General features: G+C 41.3%; 1 protein-coding gene across 1 annotated transcript; it reads left to right on the top strand.

Moving 5' to 3' along the window:
- The first annotated feature begins 4930 nt into the window (after positions 1 to 4930).
- Positions 4931 to 8130, top strand: LOC149157623 (uncharacterized). The gene is made up of 3 exons (XM_089433744.1): positions 4931 to 6248; positions 6791 to 8019; positions 8110 to 8130. The coding sequence occupies exons 1-3, from the start codon at positions 4931 to 4933 to the stop codon at positions 8128 to 8130; spliced, it is 2568 nt and encodes an 855-aa protein (XP_089289870.1).
- Positions 8131 to 18461: the final 10331 nt, after the last annotated feature.

Below are 18461 nucleotides of genomic sequence, written 5' to 3' on the forward strand. Positions count from 1 at the left end.
ACGATGTGCCACGTGTCCCTGTTTCGACCTTTGGATCTGAAAAATATATACAAGAAACTACAGTCCGTCCTATTTTTGTACCTTCTTACAAAATTTCAATCTGATACTTAGAGAGAAATTTATAACGATTTTCCCCAGATCACCTGTTTGGAATGTAATTCAGGAGTCTGCCAAAAGAGCAACTTCCTCATATCATATCTCAGCAAATATAGCGCGAAAATCTCTTAAATTCAGACTGAAGGTTGAGTACGATTTTGTCTCAAATGGGTTTTTTTTTTCGGTTTTTAAACGTCGTAGAAAAAAGTTATAGCGAAAATTCCACGATGACCTATTTGGAGGAGTGAAACCCTAGAATCCAAAGCTCTGATACCAAATGTTATGAAACTAGCTCACAAAAAGATAGAAAAGATAGATCAACGCATTAGAATTCAGCCTCTTCGAGGGGGAAACCTCCTTTACATTACACAAATGAATGATTCTTTGATGATTCAAATGACAAAACCTCCTTTCTATATATAGAAGTCTAAGGAGTCACAATATAACCCAACCAACCTAACAATAATAATATAAAAGCACAAAAATAACAATAGAGGGATTCTATGGGGCACAGTAAAAACAATATGGGGACAATAGGGGCACAACAATATTAATAAGGGATACAACTACAATAGTAATGGGGTAATCACTAGTATTATAGGGACCTAACATCAGACAAGAAAAGTACTTAATATGATATCTTCAGTGTTGCGTTTGCAACTATTCCTTGCTATAGCAAGAAACATAGGTCTATGGCACTCATCTCAGCAGAGGCCGAATACATGGTTTCAATTCAATCAACATGTGAGGCCTTATGGATGAGGAAAATACGTGTGGGTATTTTTAGTTTAGAGATGGATCCGATAGTGATTTATTGTGATAATTAGAGTTGTATAAAACTCTTTGCGAATCCAGTGTTTCATGACAGGTCCAAGCACATTGATATTAGGTACCATCACTTGCAGTATTGTGTGTAAAGGAGAATGATGATGCTACAATACATTCGAATTGAGGAGCATGATGCAAATATCTTAACAAAGGAATTTTCAGGAGGAAAATTCAAATTCCATAGGTGTAAGAGAGGGGTGGTTCAAAATCCCTTTCTTGCTAAGAGGGAGTGTTAGAAGTTGTAACAAGAAAGGCTAAATTTGACTTGTGCCTTAGTGAAATTTAGTAATTCAATTTTCCACATCAGAAGGATGACTTGTATTGTAGTTAACTTGTGTGACATGGCTCTGTCTAAAGTTTACTCAATAAATTCAAGTTATTGACTAGAAATAGAGTTGTGCATGTAATGATTGCTAAAATTTATCAATCTGGTTTAGTTATTTTCAGTTTAACTCAGTTAACTGAGCTCAAATACTTAGTTGAGTCAGTTTAAGGTCAGCTGAGTAGTAGAACTGTTGTTAACTCAATGATATCTCAGTTAAACTAGTCAATTAGCTAAAATTAGCCCAGACATGCACGGAATTCAAATTTCCTAGCTAGAGTGGAGGAAAGGGCATATTGTAATTATCAATTGTATACTAGTTGAGTGTACAAAGCTTAACATTGAGAAGGTGAATCATTCCTTTGGAATTACACAAGAAAATAGGAGAAATTCCTACTTTTTAGGAGCCAATTTCCTTAGGAATTGTGCAAGGAAATATGATTAAGCTGGGGCCTTGAATTGGCTAAATGTTTGCCAGCGCAGGACCGTGAGTAGGAGAACAAGTTTATAGTGCAGGTTGTGCTTCAGGATTGATGCAAGACATTGTAATAATTTCTCATTCTCATTTGATTGATGAAAAGCAATGAAGGGATTTTTCCTAGTTGGGTTCCCCTGTAAATAATTGTATTATTGTGGTTCTTTAATGGTTGCATGTCATTGCACGTGTTTCTAATTTATGATTTCCATTCTGTAGCATTATATAGGAAATTTGTAATCTCTTGATTTTAGTTCGATTTCATCAATAGTATAAAAGATTTACTAATTTCTATAATGAGAGACATGGTTGAATACAAGAAGGTGTTGTTGGTGAAGGTTGGAACCTTGAACAATGTTGCAGATTCACTAACAAAGCCTATGAGCACTAAAACTATTTCATGGTGCAAAGAAACAACAGGTATTTCTTCCATGGATCATTGATCAAGGAATCCTACACCCCTCGATATGCAAAGAAAACAATATGTGGATAATTGTGGGTATGTGTTATATTCTTTACATGACTAGCCCTAGACATGATTTGTATGGGATAGGTGTAATGGATGGGTCACAAGGGGACATTGACTCAACTCACACCCCTTTTGGCTTCCTTGATCCATTTCACACTTTTTTTTCTGGATTCTAGAGAGATATCAAACTAGCTTGAGGTGAGATGCTCCAAATGAATTGAATTTCCTTCCTTTTATAGGCTCTAGTTGAGTTCGTATAGGTGTCCTTTAGGCTGAATTGATCTCCATTAGGCCGACTTGATGTGGAGGTTACATAATAATAAACCTTTTTACATGATTTCAAAGCCCAAGAAATTGTATAATGACTCTATTGACTCAATATTAATCCTAGGAGTCCACAATGGAGACTTTGACTAATATAGTGATGAACCAAGCATGAAATACATGCTTTAATAAGTAATTGATATACTAATAATTTTTTTCTTTATTCTTTTAACAAGTACATTACATAATGACTCAAATACATTTATGAACACTGAACCTAGTTACATTCTTCAACACTCCCTCTTAACTAGGGAGGTATTCATAATATACAAATATAATGCGAGATCTCAAACTATATGAACAATGAAGAGTTTAGGAATCGTAATGCCATGGACTAGATTCCTAACCAAGGCAATCTATCCATTAGTCTCTTAACAATTTAGGCACTGCAATGCCACATAATAGATTCCTGACTAGGGAAATATATCCAAGTGGGACTAAGGCGGACTCAAGTTTTAAGCTTCTCTAGGTACCATTAGGATTATTTGCTAACCACCAACCTAGGGACCTAGGTGCGTATCCAAGTTTGGAGCTCTATTAACAATGCCACCCTCCCCACTTTGTGACCTAGAGAGTAACACAAAGTGTCAGTTAGATGTCCTCCCAAGAAATGCTTCACTTGCAAAGCCTCAAAACATCTCTTCTAAGCTCTCATCATCAATACAATCAACAATATCTACTAAACCAAACATTTTTATTAGATATTCAAACTTCTTATTAGGAAGAGACTTTGTTAGTATGTTTGGTACATGTTCATATGTTAAGACATACTCCAACTTCATGATCCCATCTTGCACCAAGTTCCTAATAAATTGGAACTTATTGTTGATATTCTTTGTTCTAGCATGAAACACGAGATCTCCAGACATTTTAATACAACTTTGATTGTTATAATTAATCACAGTAGGACCCGAGACTTCTCGAACAAATCTGTCAGAATTTTCGTTAACTAAACAATCTCCTTTCCTACTTCACACACAACCACATATTCTGCCTCATCACTACTTAAAGCAACAAGATCTTGCTTTCTACTTATCCATGAGATCAAAGTAGCTCCCAAACTAAAACATCCTTCAGCAATGCTCTTTCCATCGGTCTCACTTCGATCCCAATTAGAATCTGAAGCCAATTAGATTGACTTCTGTGCTATCATACTTTGAGCACTGATGCATAGTGCCATGAAGATACCTCAATATGTGTTTGGAAAATATCCAATGAACATGACGAGGATCCAACTGAAACTAACTAAGAAATTTTACTGCACAACACATATCTAGCCTAGTATTTACTAGATACATTAGGGAGCTCACCAAATGATGATAGGAGGTAGGATCCATGAAATTTGAGTCAGAGCCCCTCAACTTCTTGAGATTGGTGATCATAAGAGTAATCATAGGCTTGGAATCCATCATCCCAAATTTTTGCAACAACTTGATGATGTACTTTCCTTTCCCCAAATATATCTCCCCAAGTTTCTTCCATACTTCTAGACCTAGGTAGTAGTGCATCAGTATTAGATCCTTCATCTCAAATCTAGCTTCCAACATCTTCTTGCATTCTTGAATTATTTTCTCCACGCTTGTGATGAATAGATCATCCACATATAGTAGAATAATGATGAGCTCATTATTCATGACCTTGATGTAGAGATTTGGATCAACATAACTCTTTACAAAGCCAATTCTAGGTGCTTGCTTCAAACCATATAGGGCCTCCTTGAGTCTAAAAACATGAGAGTCCCTACTATTAACTTCAAATCCTTCACGTTGTTTAATATACACTTCCTCATCAATGGTCCCATTCAGGAATGCAGTCTTCACATCCATTTGATGGATATTCCAACCCATTGTAGTAGCCAATGACGCCAAATTTCTAGTGGTAGTGTACCTTGTTGTGGGTGCAAAGGTTTCTTCATAATCAATGCCTTCCTTTTGAGAGAAACCCCTTGCAACGAATCTAGATTTATACTTGTCTATACTTCCATCAACAACATGTTAGATATTATAGATCCATTTGGAGGTGACAAATGATTTGTCACTAGGTCTAGGAATGATTTTCAAGACCCCATTATTCATAATGGATTGCTATTCTTCCTGCACCACTTTCTTCCAAACCTCTTGATGAGAAGCTTCCTAGAATGTAGATGGTTCAACTTCAATTAGCTTAATCATATATGCAACATAACGAGAAGATATACCCAGAATCTGGATAGCCTTATGGGGCTCTGATGGCGCGCACACGTGAAGGTCTCGGCTAAAGGGTTTCACCGAGATCGACTGCAGCATCGACGCGGCTAGGGTTTTTCACTGCTATCGCTCAGCATCACCGTCGCAGTCACTGCTCAGAGACAATCACGCATCAGCTCCACCATTGGATTCTCCACCCGTCGCTTTCGGTCGCCGTTCAGGAGACAGTTATGGCAGACATTATGGAGCTAGAGGCGGTGGACTACTCGGAGGAGCCTACACCGGACAAGGTTATATTCGGGAACCCCAGTTTTGCTGCTCGCTCGCAGTTCGCACCTTCCTCATCATCGACCGCACCGGATCTGCCGCAGTATCCGCCCTCCGTCTCGCTGCCTGTTCATTGCACTCCACAGTCCACTACAGGAGTGAACCCTATCGATTCTCCGCAATTTGAGGTGCCCCCGCTCTCGCCGGGCTCTCTTCATTTTCTTGCTACCCACACTCCCCCTTCACCCTCTTTTGATCCGCTCGCCCACCCTCTCCTTTCGGCGCCCTCCCCTCCCCCGCCGGTACCCCCTGCATCCAATCCATCATCTTCGGGAGCCCGTCCTTCCGGCTGCTTCGAAACTCCTGCTGTTAAAATCAAGCCCGCAAAACCCTCATCTCTGGATGGTATAACAAACCCCTTGGTCGACCATCCGTCGGCTCCTCGCACCTGCAAAAAGAAGACCAAGTGCATAAAGGCTACGGCAAAAGACATCACCATCAGGTTCGACGAATCCAAGTCTCTCAGCGATCTCATGGACATGGCCAGCACTGTTCTGGTAGGGCATGTCCGGGGCAGGGCATACTCGGCGAAACGGCTTAAGCAATGGGTGAAGGAAATCTGGGGCGGTGTGCTATTTGACCTTCCTGAGGTCCATGTTCTCCCCAGAGGATGGTTTTCCCTACATTTCTCCAAGGAAAGTCACACTAATCTGGTTTTGGCCAGATTCTGGCATATCGAAATGGCCCCGGTCCTCCTCAAGAGATGGAGCCCCCTCTTTGATCCAGAACGAGAACAGATCGGAGCCGGACCGATTTGGGTGCGCCTGCCTGGCCTCCCACTGCAGTTTTGGGCGGAAGAAGTATTCATCAGGATCGGGAATGCCCTGGGGACATATCTGGATTACGATCGCACATTTGTTGAATCTGGGAACCAAACCCTAGCGCGTATATTGGTCCACTTAGACACCCGTGATGGACTCGAAGAACAGATCACACTTCAGTGGGGAAGGTGTATCAGGGTGCAGATCCTTGACTATGAAGGAGTCCCCTTCCGATGCAGGCATTGTCACAAAGTTGGGCACCTCATAAAGGATTGTCCACTCATCAAGAAAGCTGAAGAATCACCGAGGGTTACTCCGGCTCCAACCAGAGCGGCATCTCCTATCACCTCTCGACCTACCTCTTCGGGACTGCCCCCAGCGACTACCTCACCTGCGGTCGATCCGGGATTACGGCAACCCTCTCCGCCAAGGACCAGGGCTCGCTCGGCAGCAGAAGCTGGTATGGTCTCGGGTACTCTTTCATCCCCCATATTTTCTTCTATTGATGTGATGAATGATTGTGGTTCCACCTTACAGACCTCCATGGTTCACTGTGCATTATCATCCTCCCCCCTCATATGCACCACAGAACCCATTATTACCACTTCCTCCCCTTTGGCTTGCCCCTCCCTTGCAACCTCGGAACCCTCCCCTCCCCATACATATTTCCTCCGATCCAGGTCTCAAGCCAAAGAGCCTCCCATCTGTCATTCGGGCCTGGGAATCGCGGTACCAGAGGGTGGGACCTTGACCACCAGGGGTAGGAAATCTCATCTTTCAAAGGCTATTAAACAAGCTGGGGCAGAGGTAGTATCAGGTCGACAATCCACCATTGACGGGGTCCTTAGAGCAGGACACACCCCGAGAGGTGTTCCCCCATGAAGTGCCTATCCTTCAATTGCAGAGGATTGGCTAGTTCCTCCAAGAAACTAGCCATGAAGCGGCTCATAGAATCTGAACCTATCGATATCATCATGCTTCAAGAAACCCTCTGTTCCGCAGATCAGATTACTCGAGCCATGCAAGCCTTGACTCCTGGCTGGACCTACTCAGCCATTGATGCCGTCGGCCGATCGGGTGGTCTGGCCATTGGAATTAACCCTCGTTCTATTAAGGTGGACTCGACTTGGGGGGGATCGGGATTTCTAGGGCTTGACATTTTCTCAGCTGACCTAGGCATGAACCTTCGCATTGTCAATGTTTATGCCCCCTGTACCCAGAGAGAATCGTTCTGGCAGAATCTTCTACAACTTACCATTATGGGCGAAGACCGGGTTGTTATCGGAGGAGACCTTAATTTCTCTCTGGGGTTCAGGGAGTCATGGGGATCGGCGGCTCAAATTGACTCCATTACAAACTTCATGAATAATCTGCTTGAGAAATCAAATTTTATGGATATTCCCATGCAGAAAATTCTTCCCACATGGAGGAACAGATGGGTGGGGGACGTTACACTAGCCCGCAGACTTGACAGATTCCTTATGAAGGAGACTCTTCTTCAGAGACTGCAACATTACAAACAATGGGTTGGCACGGGGGGTTGGTCAGATCACTCTCCAATATACCTGGAGATTCAGGGTCCCTTCAAGAAGCCCAAAGCACCTTTCAAATTTAATCATACCTGGCTGAAGGACCCATCATATGTCAAGATGATATCTGATTACTGGTCCTCTCACCCTATCAATGGATCAGAATCACTTGCTAAAGGATTCTGCAGGAATCTCTCGGAAATTAAACATATATCTATTGTATGGGCAAAGGAGAAACAGGCTCGAGACATTGCTCAACTAACCCATATTGAAGCTGAATTATGCTCTCTCACCGACGAAAGGGGGTTGGGGTTCATTACAGCAGCTGATAAATGCAGGCTGATTGAATTGGAGAATCAAAAAGAAAAAATCCTCAAAGAGAGAGAGGAATCCATAAGATTGAGGAGTAGGGCATTATGGATTCAAGCTGGGGATGATAACACGAAGTTCTTTCATAGCTTTGCTAAGAGCAGGAAAGTATCTAATACTATCTGGAAGCTCCCCACACCTGATGGTGAAATAGCAGACACTTTTAACAAGCTCGCTCATCTGGGCACCTCTCACTTCAGGGAACTATACAAGTGCCCCCGTGATGTTAATCTACCTGATATCATCAATGTGGCAAATCACTTCCCGAGATTTGTTGAGGAAGAGGACGTGGAGGCTTTAAATGATTCGGTTACGGCAGAGGAGCTGGAAGGAGTATTGAAGTGGTTCAAAAAAGACAAGAGCCCTGGCCCGGATGGATGGACCATTGAATTTTACTTAGCCTTCTATGAGGTCCTGGGTCAGGACCTGCTGGGGGTGGTCTAGGAGAGCAGAGCTACAGGATCCATCTACCATGCCATCAATTCAACCTTCATTGCTCTCATTCCAAAAACTGATACCCCTGAATCCTTTGATGACTACAGGCCTATCTCTTTGTGCAATTGCCTCTACAAAATCATCTCTAAGACTATTGCTAATCGTCTTAGACCAATCCTCTCCAGGTCCATTGCCCCACAACAATTTTCTTTCCTCGAATCTAGACAGATTCATGAGGCCATAGGCCTGGCCCAAGAAGCTAATGGTCTTAGACCAATCCTCTCCAGGTCCATTGCCCCACAACAATTTTCTTTCCTCGAATCTAGACAGATTCATGAGGCCATAGGCCTGGCCCAAGAAGCTATACACTCTATTTGGTCCAAGCACCTTAAAGCCATCCTCCTCAAAATTGACCTCTCAAAAGCATTCGACCGGGTCAGCTGGCTCTATATCAAAATGATCCTAATCCACTTGGGTTTTCCTCACTCCTACATCTCATGGATCATGGCCTGTATATCCTCCCCAACATTCAGCATCCTCATAAATGGTTCGGCCTCTCCCTTTTTTCATTCTGAAAGGGGACTGAGACAGGGATGCCCCCTCTCTCCCCTGCTCTTCCTTCTGGTCATGGAAGGCCTAAGTCGTCTCATAGACTCTGCTAAGAGAGCTGGTGATATCCGGGGCCTTCGCATATCTGATTTATGCTTTCTCACACATCTGCTCTTCGTGGACGATGTTCTTATCCTTCTTGATGGCAGTGTTCGAGACTCTCGGTCTTTTTCAAAGATCCTTCTTTTTTCTGCCGCTACAGGTATGCTTCCAAATCAGACTAAATCCTCTATCACATGCTCCCGTACTACGGTACAGGAATCCCAGCTAGCCCTTCAGGTTTTTCCATATATTGTTCTCCCTCTGGATAGAGGACTCAAATATTTGGGTTTCAGACTCAAGCCTACTTGTCAAAGAATTGCTGATTGGGTGTGGTTGGTCGCCAAATTGGAAAAAAGACTCTCAGGCTGGAGCTTCAGATTCCTATCCAGGGCTGGCAGATTGGTACTCATTAAGTCTGTCCTAGAGGCCACCCCGGTCTTCTGGATGGCACTTGCGTGGATACCGAGGAACATTCTGGGCCGATTGAAGCAGCTGTGCAATCGATACCTATGGAATGGGAACCAGGACAAAAGAATATTTGCATGGATTAGCTGGAAGAAAATCACCCTGCCCAAAAAATGGGGTGGCTGGGGTCTCAAAGACCTACCCGATTTCGCATTGGCTCTTGCTGCTAAGATGGGATGGACACTATTAAATAGCCAAAATCTATGGGCACAAGTATCCTATCACAAATACATTTGGCCTCAGAACATTATGGATTGGGCTAGACTACCATCTTGGACAGCGAAGGGATGCTCATCAATATGGAAGGCCCTGATACACTCCCTTCCCCTCATCCAAGATAATCTAGTATGGAGAATAAACGATGGAACGCTGGGCAGGATTGGCCTAGATCCTTGGATTAATAGTGGGGGCAGACACATCCTCAACCGAGATCTCATTTCATTCCTTCATGATCGAGACATTCGGAATTTTGCTCATATTGCTGATCAGCTGCGCACATACATTTTCACTCAAGCTTGGAAATCGGCTCAGCAACTTGACCTTCCTCCGCAGTGGCATCAGGAATGGAGTGAATATGTTCTTGCATTGACCGAATCCCATATCCGCATCAAACAAGGATCTGACGAACTTATTTGGTGTAAGGCGGACAATGGTATCTACGCGCCTAAGTTTGGGTACAGCGCACTTATTACTCACAGAAAACCGGAGCCATCGCCATCGTGGTGGCGTGACATTTGGAAGCTGAATGCTCCTCCACGCACCAGATTATTTTTCTGGTGTGTCCTCAAAGATACCATTCCCACGGCCGAACACCTTACTCGCAGATCCATCTATGGACCTTCCTGGTGTACATTCTGCAAAGCGGCATCAGAGACTTCGGCCCACATATTCCTCCATTGCCCGGCAGTTCACACTCTATGGAACAACATCTGCACACAACTTGGCATTTCGGGGAACTGGAATGGTGATGACATTTCGGGTGCATGGACTGCCTGGAATCACTGCCACCCGGGTTCCAAGCTCCTAAACCTCCCCCTCGTGGCAACCTGGCACATCTGGTTAGCACGGAACCGAGTTATTTTTGAGGATCAGGTTGTGTGTTGGCCCCGTACAGAAGCAACCATCGTTGCCGTGTACCAAGAATTACCTGACCCTCCCCCCACTCGAACCAGGACGATACAGGCTCAACCCACAATTGATAAATCGACCCCGTGGGCCTTCTTCGATGGGGCTGCGAATCAAACTGGATGTGGAGGTGGATTTGTTCTGCATATCAATGAACACCATAGATACCTTGTAAAAATGGGATTTGGCAGAGGATCAAATAATTTCGCAGAGCTCTTGGCCATTCGAAATCTATTACATTTCTCATTGACACATCAGTGCACCAATATTAATATATTCGGGGACTCAATGATGGTTGTTAATTGGATCAATAATTGCACTATTTGTCATACACACACACTCAGCAATATATTATATGATGCACATACACTCAAGGCTGCATTTAATCATTTCTCTTGTCTACACATTTACAGAGAACATAACAGCGAGGCTGACAAATTATCCAAAGAGGCCACGATACTTCCCAGAGGCGAATGGCTAATTGTGGAGCAGCAGGGGACGAAAGAGCATAGGTTTTATCATAGGCCATACGTAGACCAGAGAGATCAGCGGGACAACAGTCCTGGTAGCCGACAGTAATATTGTAATTTTGTCTTTGATGAAAAACTGTATATAGATATGGATATCATAATGTATGCAAATAGATCCCACGTGATCTCGAATAGGCTATACAGACAGACACAGTTTTGTTTCTATTTCATTTTGTAAAAACTCTGATACATCACCCTGCATGGTGGATTTTGTATGAACACTACAGCATATGCCAATGGCATCTACTATATGTAATTTTCTAAATATAATGAAAATTACTGATTTTTCTAGTGGAAAAAAAAAACATAACTAGAATATCTCTTCGATATTTTAATTTCCCTGAAGTTTCCTTTCGCAACTTCATGTCCTTTAACATCTTCTAATGTATCTTTTGACCAATTTGGCCCTTTCCTTATGGTTGGGGTGATCACAAATTGAATAGGCTCACTTGGTCCTTCTTCTTATTCTTGATTTGCAATAGGGTTTTCATGATGATCTTCTTCTTCTTCAAATATTGGAACTTCTTCATCATCAAAATCAATAAGAATATCCTTTGATTTCTTGTAGGCTTCATTTTCATCGAATATGACATCCCTTCTTACTTAAATATGTCTTCCTTCCTTAATGTAGATTCTATATGATTTTAAGGAGAGACTATATCCAATGAATATTCCCTTGATACTTATGGACTCCAACTTCTTTCAATTGTCCTTTGGACTATGGATGTATGTTTTACTTCCAAAGATTTAGAGGTGATCCATGTAGCAACCTTGGTGAAAATTCCATGTAATAAAAGTTAATGAAGGAAAAATAATAAACACGGTTGATGGGACACTTATTCCAAGTTGAATGTTGGGAAAAACATCCTAGTGTGGGTGTTCATTTGGTTTATTATGGCTAAGGAAATTGGAAAAGGCTTTGGAAAGGAAAAATGGCATTTTTGGCACATTTATTTACAAAAATAATGGAAATTAGGAGAAAAGGAAGGTGAAAGGTAACATGTTGCATGTGAGGAGGAAAATGAAGAAAATAGAGGCCTAATTGATAAAAAGGCTTATGAGTATCAGCTGGTACCTTTTGTCAGTTTAGTTTTGGAGCTATCTCATTATTCTCTCTCTCTGTCTCACTCTTGGACGTAGAGTTTTCTTGGATCACTTTGGCATTGGATCAAGAAAGGCAAAGAAGGCAAGAGGAAGGAAGGAGAAAGAAAGGAAGAGCAGGATCAAGCAACTTCAATAGGATTCTTTGTAGGTATCGATTTGCATGTGTGTTTTCCTTGCGATATTTGGCATTCATGGTATTGCATGTGGTTCTTTGCTATTATGGCATGAGTTTTTCCAGGTGTGATAGTGTTTTCAGCCTAGTCTTGCCATTTCTAGATAGCCATGGTGTGATGGGATTCTCATGTTTTGGTTGAGTTGGATTACTGAATGGATTCGATGTTGAGTGAGGTGGACCTTCGAAAGAAAGAACACACAACCTAGTGATCCTTGAACCAGACTATGGATTACGGTAAATCATGTGGCCTATTGAACCCTGAACTAGGTTGTGGGTTGTGGTAAAACCAAGTATTGTGTGCCTTGATGGGCATAGGAATCATTATCGGTGAATGGCAGGATATACAGTAAAGCCTAGAGGTGGTTTTCCTTGATTAGGCCTAGGAATCCTTGTTGGTGAATGTCAGGATATATGGTAAATCCTAGAGGGTGGAGTCTTGGTCTAGGGCCTAGTGATCCCTAGATAGACTATGGATTATGGTAAAGATTGAGGGACTATGAGACATGAAAATTCCTCACAATGTAGGTGGACAAATCCGATGGCATCCATGCTTGTTTTGGCCTAGTGATCTAGTGAAGATCATGGTAAAGCCTGTTATGACATGTTTATTGTTTTGGCCAAGTGATCTAGTGTGGATTGCTATAAATCCTGACTTCTATTGATGGGGGTCAGGTGGTTTAGCCTCGGGATGACTTGGTTGGTTCTTTTGGTTTGAGTTCCGCATTCATGATTGGAATATGACACGAGGATGAATGATTGAAGAGAGAATTGGCTTAACCATTCTATGGTTGGGTGGAACGTGGTAGTCCCATCCCAGGTTGGATTTTGCATTCATTAATAAGAGGTTCTGTCCTTGAAATCTTATGTGTAAATGTACTAGTGGATATGTGGATTCTATGTCTGATATATCCTTGATATTTCTGTTGTTATTATGCTGGTTATAAGCATGTTTTATGACAGTGATGATGTATGGATTTCCTCATGTTTTGATTTGTAAATGAATGAATAATGTATCTATGATCTAATAGATGATAATGCATCTAATTATATAAGAAAACAATGCTTCTTAGCGATTCTCAGATAAGTATGTGACCCCTATGTTCATATATGTGATTTAAAACTGTAGATTACATATTTGTGACATGTTTGAAAAAATGCTTGTCATGGCTAGTAGGGGTCGACTCTAGATCTTGTCATTGTTTTTACAAAGAAATCATTGTTATGTTGTGTAAATTCATTTCCGAAAGTGTCATTGAGTTATGGGTAGTGACCTGGGGTTTGGCCCTGAAAAGTGGCATAAATCCCAGAGTTGTGGGCATAAGTATGAGGAAAAAATTCCCTAGACACATGGATACCCATGTTGTGGGAGCACCTAGAGCCTCCTGGATGCATGCTTGTCCATATCAAGGGAGTTTCCGAGGGTTTAATGGTCTACAACTTCAGTTGGTCTCAAGGGCTGGTTACTTGAGTGGTCGGGTTGGATCCTGGGAGTTCTGTTGTTGATGTGGAAGCCTGTTGTGATGTGTTTCTGTCAATTCCACTTACTTAAGGTCACCTAGGAGGTTGAATCCCATCATAGTATCCTCCCGTCACATGTTTACCCTGGTTGGTCTGTTACTTGGGTAGATGTGGGAGGAGGGTTTTACAGAGTGGTATTAGAGTGGGTTGCTCTCTATTTGGGTCATATCTGATACGACAAAGTGGTATCAGAGCAAGTTACACTCTCTTTGGGTCATATCTGATACCACAAAGTGGTATCAGAGCATGTTTCACCCCTTGGAATGGATGGGCGGTGTGCGTTGGTCATGCATTCATGTCGGTTGCACATGTGTTGATCATCCTTGTGGTCTATATGCTTGTTGCATATGCATGGTGCCAGTCATGGCTGTAGTCATGTCAACATGTCAAATAGGATGTTGTTGTTGCGAAGTGTGTCATCATGAGTGTATGATTGGTTACATTTTGTTTATGCTTACGTATTGTCAGTGTACATTGGTATGGTTATTGTTATCATGCATGAATCAGGTGTGTTTAGTTGATATGTTCATGCGTTAATGACTAGACTCTAGCTAGAATGAGTGTTATATGCTTATGTATTATATCTATATATATATATATATATATATATATATATATATATATATATATATATATATATATATATATATATAGCTGTTGTTATGATTATGTTATACATGTAGTATGCTGATTGGTTGATATTGCAGATGAGATATCCTCCCCAAAATTTTCTAAGGTATGTTGGTTTATTGTGATTTGGTTTAGCTAACATAGTATGCCTTGTAGGAAAGAGATCAAAATGACTAGAAAGATGGTAGACTACAAATATTATCCCTATGAATCAGATGAGCAGTGTGGTGTTGGGCACTCTTATGATTTAGTAGACACATTGAGAAGCTTGAAGGAATAAATAAGGAGTTGTAAGGTGTAGAATGACAAAATCATGCAGGCATAAGATAAACAAGCAGAGGTTAATGCAATACTCCTTCATAGTTTGTCAGAATTGTAGCAATAGGGACCACTTCGGATCAACCAAGGATATGAGGACAAAAATAATGGGGAATATGGAAGTAGGTCTCATGGTGTTCACAGGTCGGATAGAGATGAAATCATTAGATATGGTAGGTTGTTGGATACTCTGGATAGGATAGGTGATGGAATCAATTACTACTCTAGTTTTGGTTCTATAAAGCATTATGATCATCATCATTATCATCCTTACAGGTGGAGCGATATGGGATACTTGGTAGATGAATTTAAGAAAGAAAAGCCACCTACTTTTGATGGAGATGTGAAGAAGGTAGAAGATACAGATGCTTGGATACTGGGATGAACAATTTCTTTGAGTTGCATGAGTACACAAAAAACATGAAGGCCAAAATTTTTATCTTCAACCTGAAAGGTAAAGAAAATATTTGGTGGGAATATGTGAAGCGGGTCAGAGACATCAGGATGGAGGACTTGAGTTGGCATGAGTTCAAGAGGATTTTCAGGAAGAAGTACTTGTCATAAAGGTACTACGACAGTAAGGCCAAAGAATTCTATGAGCTAAAGATGGGATCAATGACAGATGAAGAGTACATGACTAAGTTCCTGGAGCTATTGAGGTATGTACCATATCTTAAAGATGAGAAGGGTAAAGTTCATCAATTTGTTAGGGGTTTTACATTAGCATCTAGAGATCAGATTGAGTATGATGAGCTTCAATAACTTTAGGAGGTTATTAGAAAATTGAAACATTGTTATGAACAATCAAAGTAAAAGAATGAATCTCAGAAAGAACGGAAAGGGAAGGATAAGGATAAGGGTAAGGGTAAATGGAAGTTGAAAAGAGCAAGGACTCATAATGTAGAAGAGAAAGAAAATGTGGCACCACAAAAGAAGTTCAATGCATCTAGACAGGGACATGGATCACATCAACAACATAGATGTGATGGTACTAGATAGTTGGAGTGTTGGACATGTGGTAAGGAACACCTTAAGAGAGATTGTCCATAAAATCAGGGTGGTAGGCCTCAGATCTATAGTGCACAGGAGGCATAGATTGTTGAGGATGTTGGTCAGAGTGTTCCTCACATCTATGTAGCATGGGACAACAAATAGGAACACCATTAGGCATCTATCTAAGATTTGTGATCAAGTTATTTCTATTCTGATTGACCCTGAATCTAATTACAGTTGTGTTAATCCTTACTTGGTGGATAAGTATTGTTTGAATAAAGAAGAGCATGAAAAATCTTGGTTAGTGTAGTTGGCTATAGGTACAAAGAAGCGAGTTCATCATTGGGTAAGATCTTGTGCATTTGATTTGAATAGTATACATACCACAACACATTTGAATGTATTACTGTTGGGATCATATAGTTTGTTGTTGGGCATGGATTGGTTGTACCTTCATAGGACCAAGGTGGATTGTTATGGAAAAGACATTGATTGCTTGGATGACAATGGGGAGCCAAGAGTCTTACAGGGGAAGAAGAAAGCCAAATCAGTTCAGATGGTGAAAGCTATGCAAGAAAGGCGCAGTCACAGGAAAGGGTGTGTGTTATTTGCAGTGCATATATCTAGTGACAAAGGTAAGGGAGTTGAGGATGCAGATGTTTTGAGAAGGTACCCAGTTCTACAAGAATTTCAGGATGTATTTCCTCTAGATATTTCAGAGTTTCCACCTCATAGGGAAGTATAGGTTTCTATTGAGTTGGTGTCATGGGAAACTCCGACATCAAAGGCACCTTATAGGATCAACACTCCAGAGTTGGTAGATTTGAAGCTGCAGTTGAAGGAAATGTTGGACAAGGGATACATTAGGCCAAGTGTATCACCTTGGGGGCACACCGGTATTATTTGTAAAGAAGAAGGATGGTACTCCCAGATTGTGCATTGACTATAGGAAGTTGAAAAAAGTGACCACGAAGAATAGGTATCTGTTGCCAAGGATTGATGAATTGTTTGATTAGCTGAAGGGAGCAACAATATTCTCAAAGATTGATATGAGATCTAGATATCATCAGGTACGGATTAAAGAGGAGGTCATTTACAAGACATCATTTCGGACTAGGTATGGGCATTATGAGTTTGTTGTAGTTCCATTTAGTTTGACTAATGATTTAGCTACCTTTATGTGTTTGATGAATAGTGTGTTGCATCCCTATTTGGACAAGTTTGTTATTGTGTTCATTGATGACATATTAGTATATTCTAAAAATGAGGAAGAGCATGCTAAGAATTTGGTAGTAGTATTGAGGTTGTTGAGAGAGAATCAGTTGTATGCTAAGCTCAACAAGTGCAGTTTCTTTCAGACTGAGGTACATTACTTGGGACATGTTGTCTCCAAGGAGGGCATAGCAGTGGATCCATAAAAGGTAAGAGCTATCATGGAGTAGGAAACTCCTAGAAATGTAGATGAGGTGAGATGCTTCATGGGATTGGCAGGTTATTATAAGGAGTTCATCAGGAACTTCTCATAGATTGATTATCCTATTACATCGTTGTAGAGGAAAGGTAAGATGTTTGGATGGATAGAGGAGTGTGAGGCTAGTTTTGAGCAGCTCAAGGAGTTGTTGACACATGCACCAGTGTTAAAGATTGCAGATCCGAACAAAGAATTTGTAGTATGTACAAATTATTGTAAGAGAGGACTTGGTCAAGTCCTTATGCAGGAAGGATAGGTAGTATGACATGAGTCACAGAAACTAAATGAGCATGAGAAGAACTATCTGACACATGATCTTGAGTTAGCAGCGATCATACATGAATTGAAGATTTGGAGGCACTATCTTCTTGGTAGGAGGTTTGTACTGATGATTGATCACAGTGGGTTGAGATACTTGTTTGACCAGTTGAATCTAAACGACAGGAAAGCTAGATGGTTGGCCACGATCAGTGAGTTTGACTTCGAGATCAGGTACCTCAAGGGAAAAGAGAACAAGGTTGCATATGCTCTTAGTAGGAGGATACAAGTGAATCATATAACAACTATGAGCACCTAAGGGACAAACTTACAAGATTAGATCTTATGGGAAAGTCAGCAGGATGGAAGTTATATAGAGCTTATGCACAGGTTACAACAGAGTATAGGTACAGGTACAGATGCAGGTGCACAGGATGTGGACTATCATCTCACGAAAGATGGATTGGTTAGGTTTAGAGACATGATATATGTTCTAGACATCAATGATCTCAATAAGGTGATCTTGAGGGAGTTTCATGTGAAACCATATTTAGGTCACCTAGGATATCAAAAGACGTTGATAGTAGTGAAGAAATTATATTATTTGTCGAATATGAAGAAGGATGTAGTAGACTTTGTGTCTAGGTGTTTGGATTATCAGTAGGTGAAGGAAGAATGTAAGCACCCTCATGGACTGCTACAACTGATTTTGATTCTAGAATGGAAATGGGAGGTCATTTCCATGGAGTTTATCACAGAATTTCCGAGTACAATGAGACAACATGATTCCATCATGGTTGTGGTGGACAGGTTGAAAAAGGTTACACACTTCATTCTAGTGAATTCTACATTCTCATCTAGAAATGTAGCATAAGTATTCATTAGGCACGTGGTTAGATTGTATGCAGTTTCAAAGAAGATTGTGTTAGACAGGGATGCAGAGTTCACTTCCAAGTTTTGGAAGGAGTTATTTGTAGGTTTTGGTACAAAGTTGGCCTTCATCACCTCTTATCATCCGTAGACAGTTGGACAGGCTGAGAGGGTCAACAAGATATTGGAGGACATGTTGAGGATGTACGTGATGCATCAAAAGAAAAGGTGG

This window comes from Pinus tabuliformis, chromosome 5_2 (assembly GCF_031772625.1).
Source record: "Pinus tabuliformis cultivar Carrire ecotype Pingquan chromosome 5_2, CPIR1, whole genome shotgun sequence".
Lineage (NCBI taxonomy): Eukaryota > Viridiplantae > Streptophyta > Pinopsida > Pinales > Pinaceae > Pinus > Pinus tabuliformis.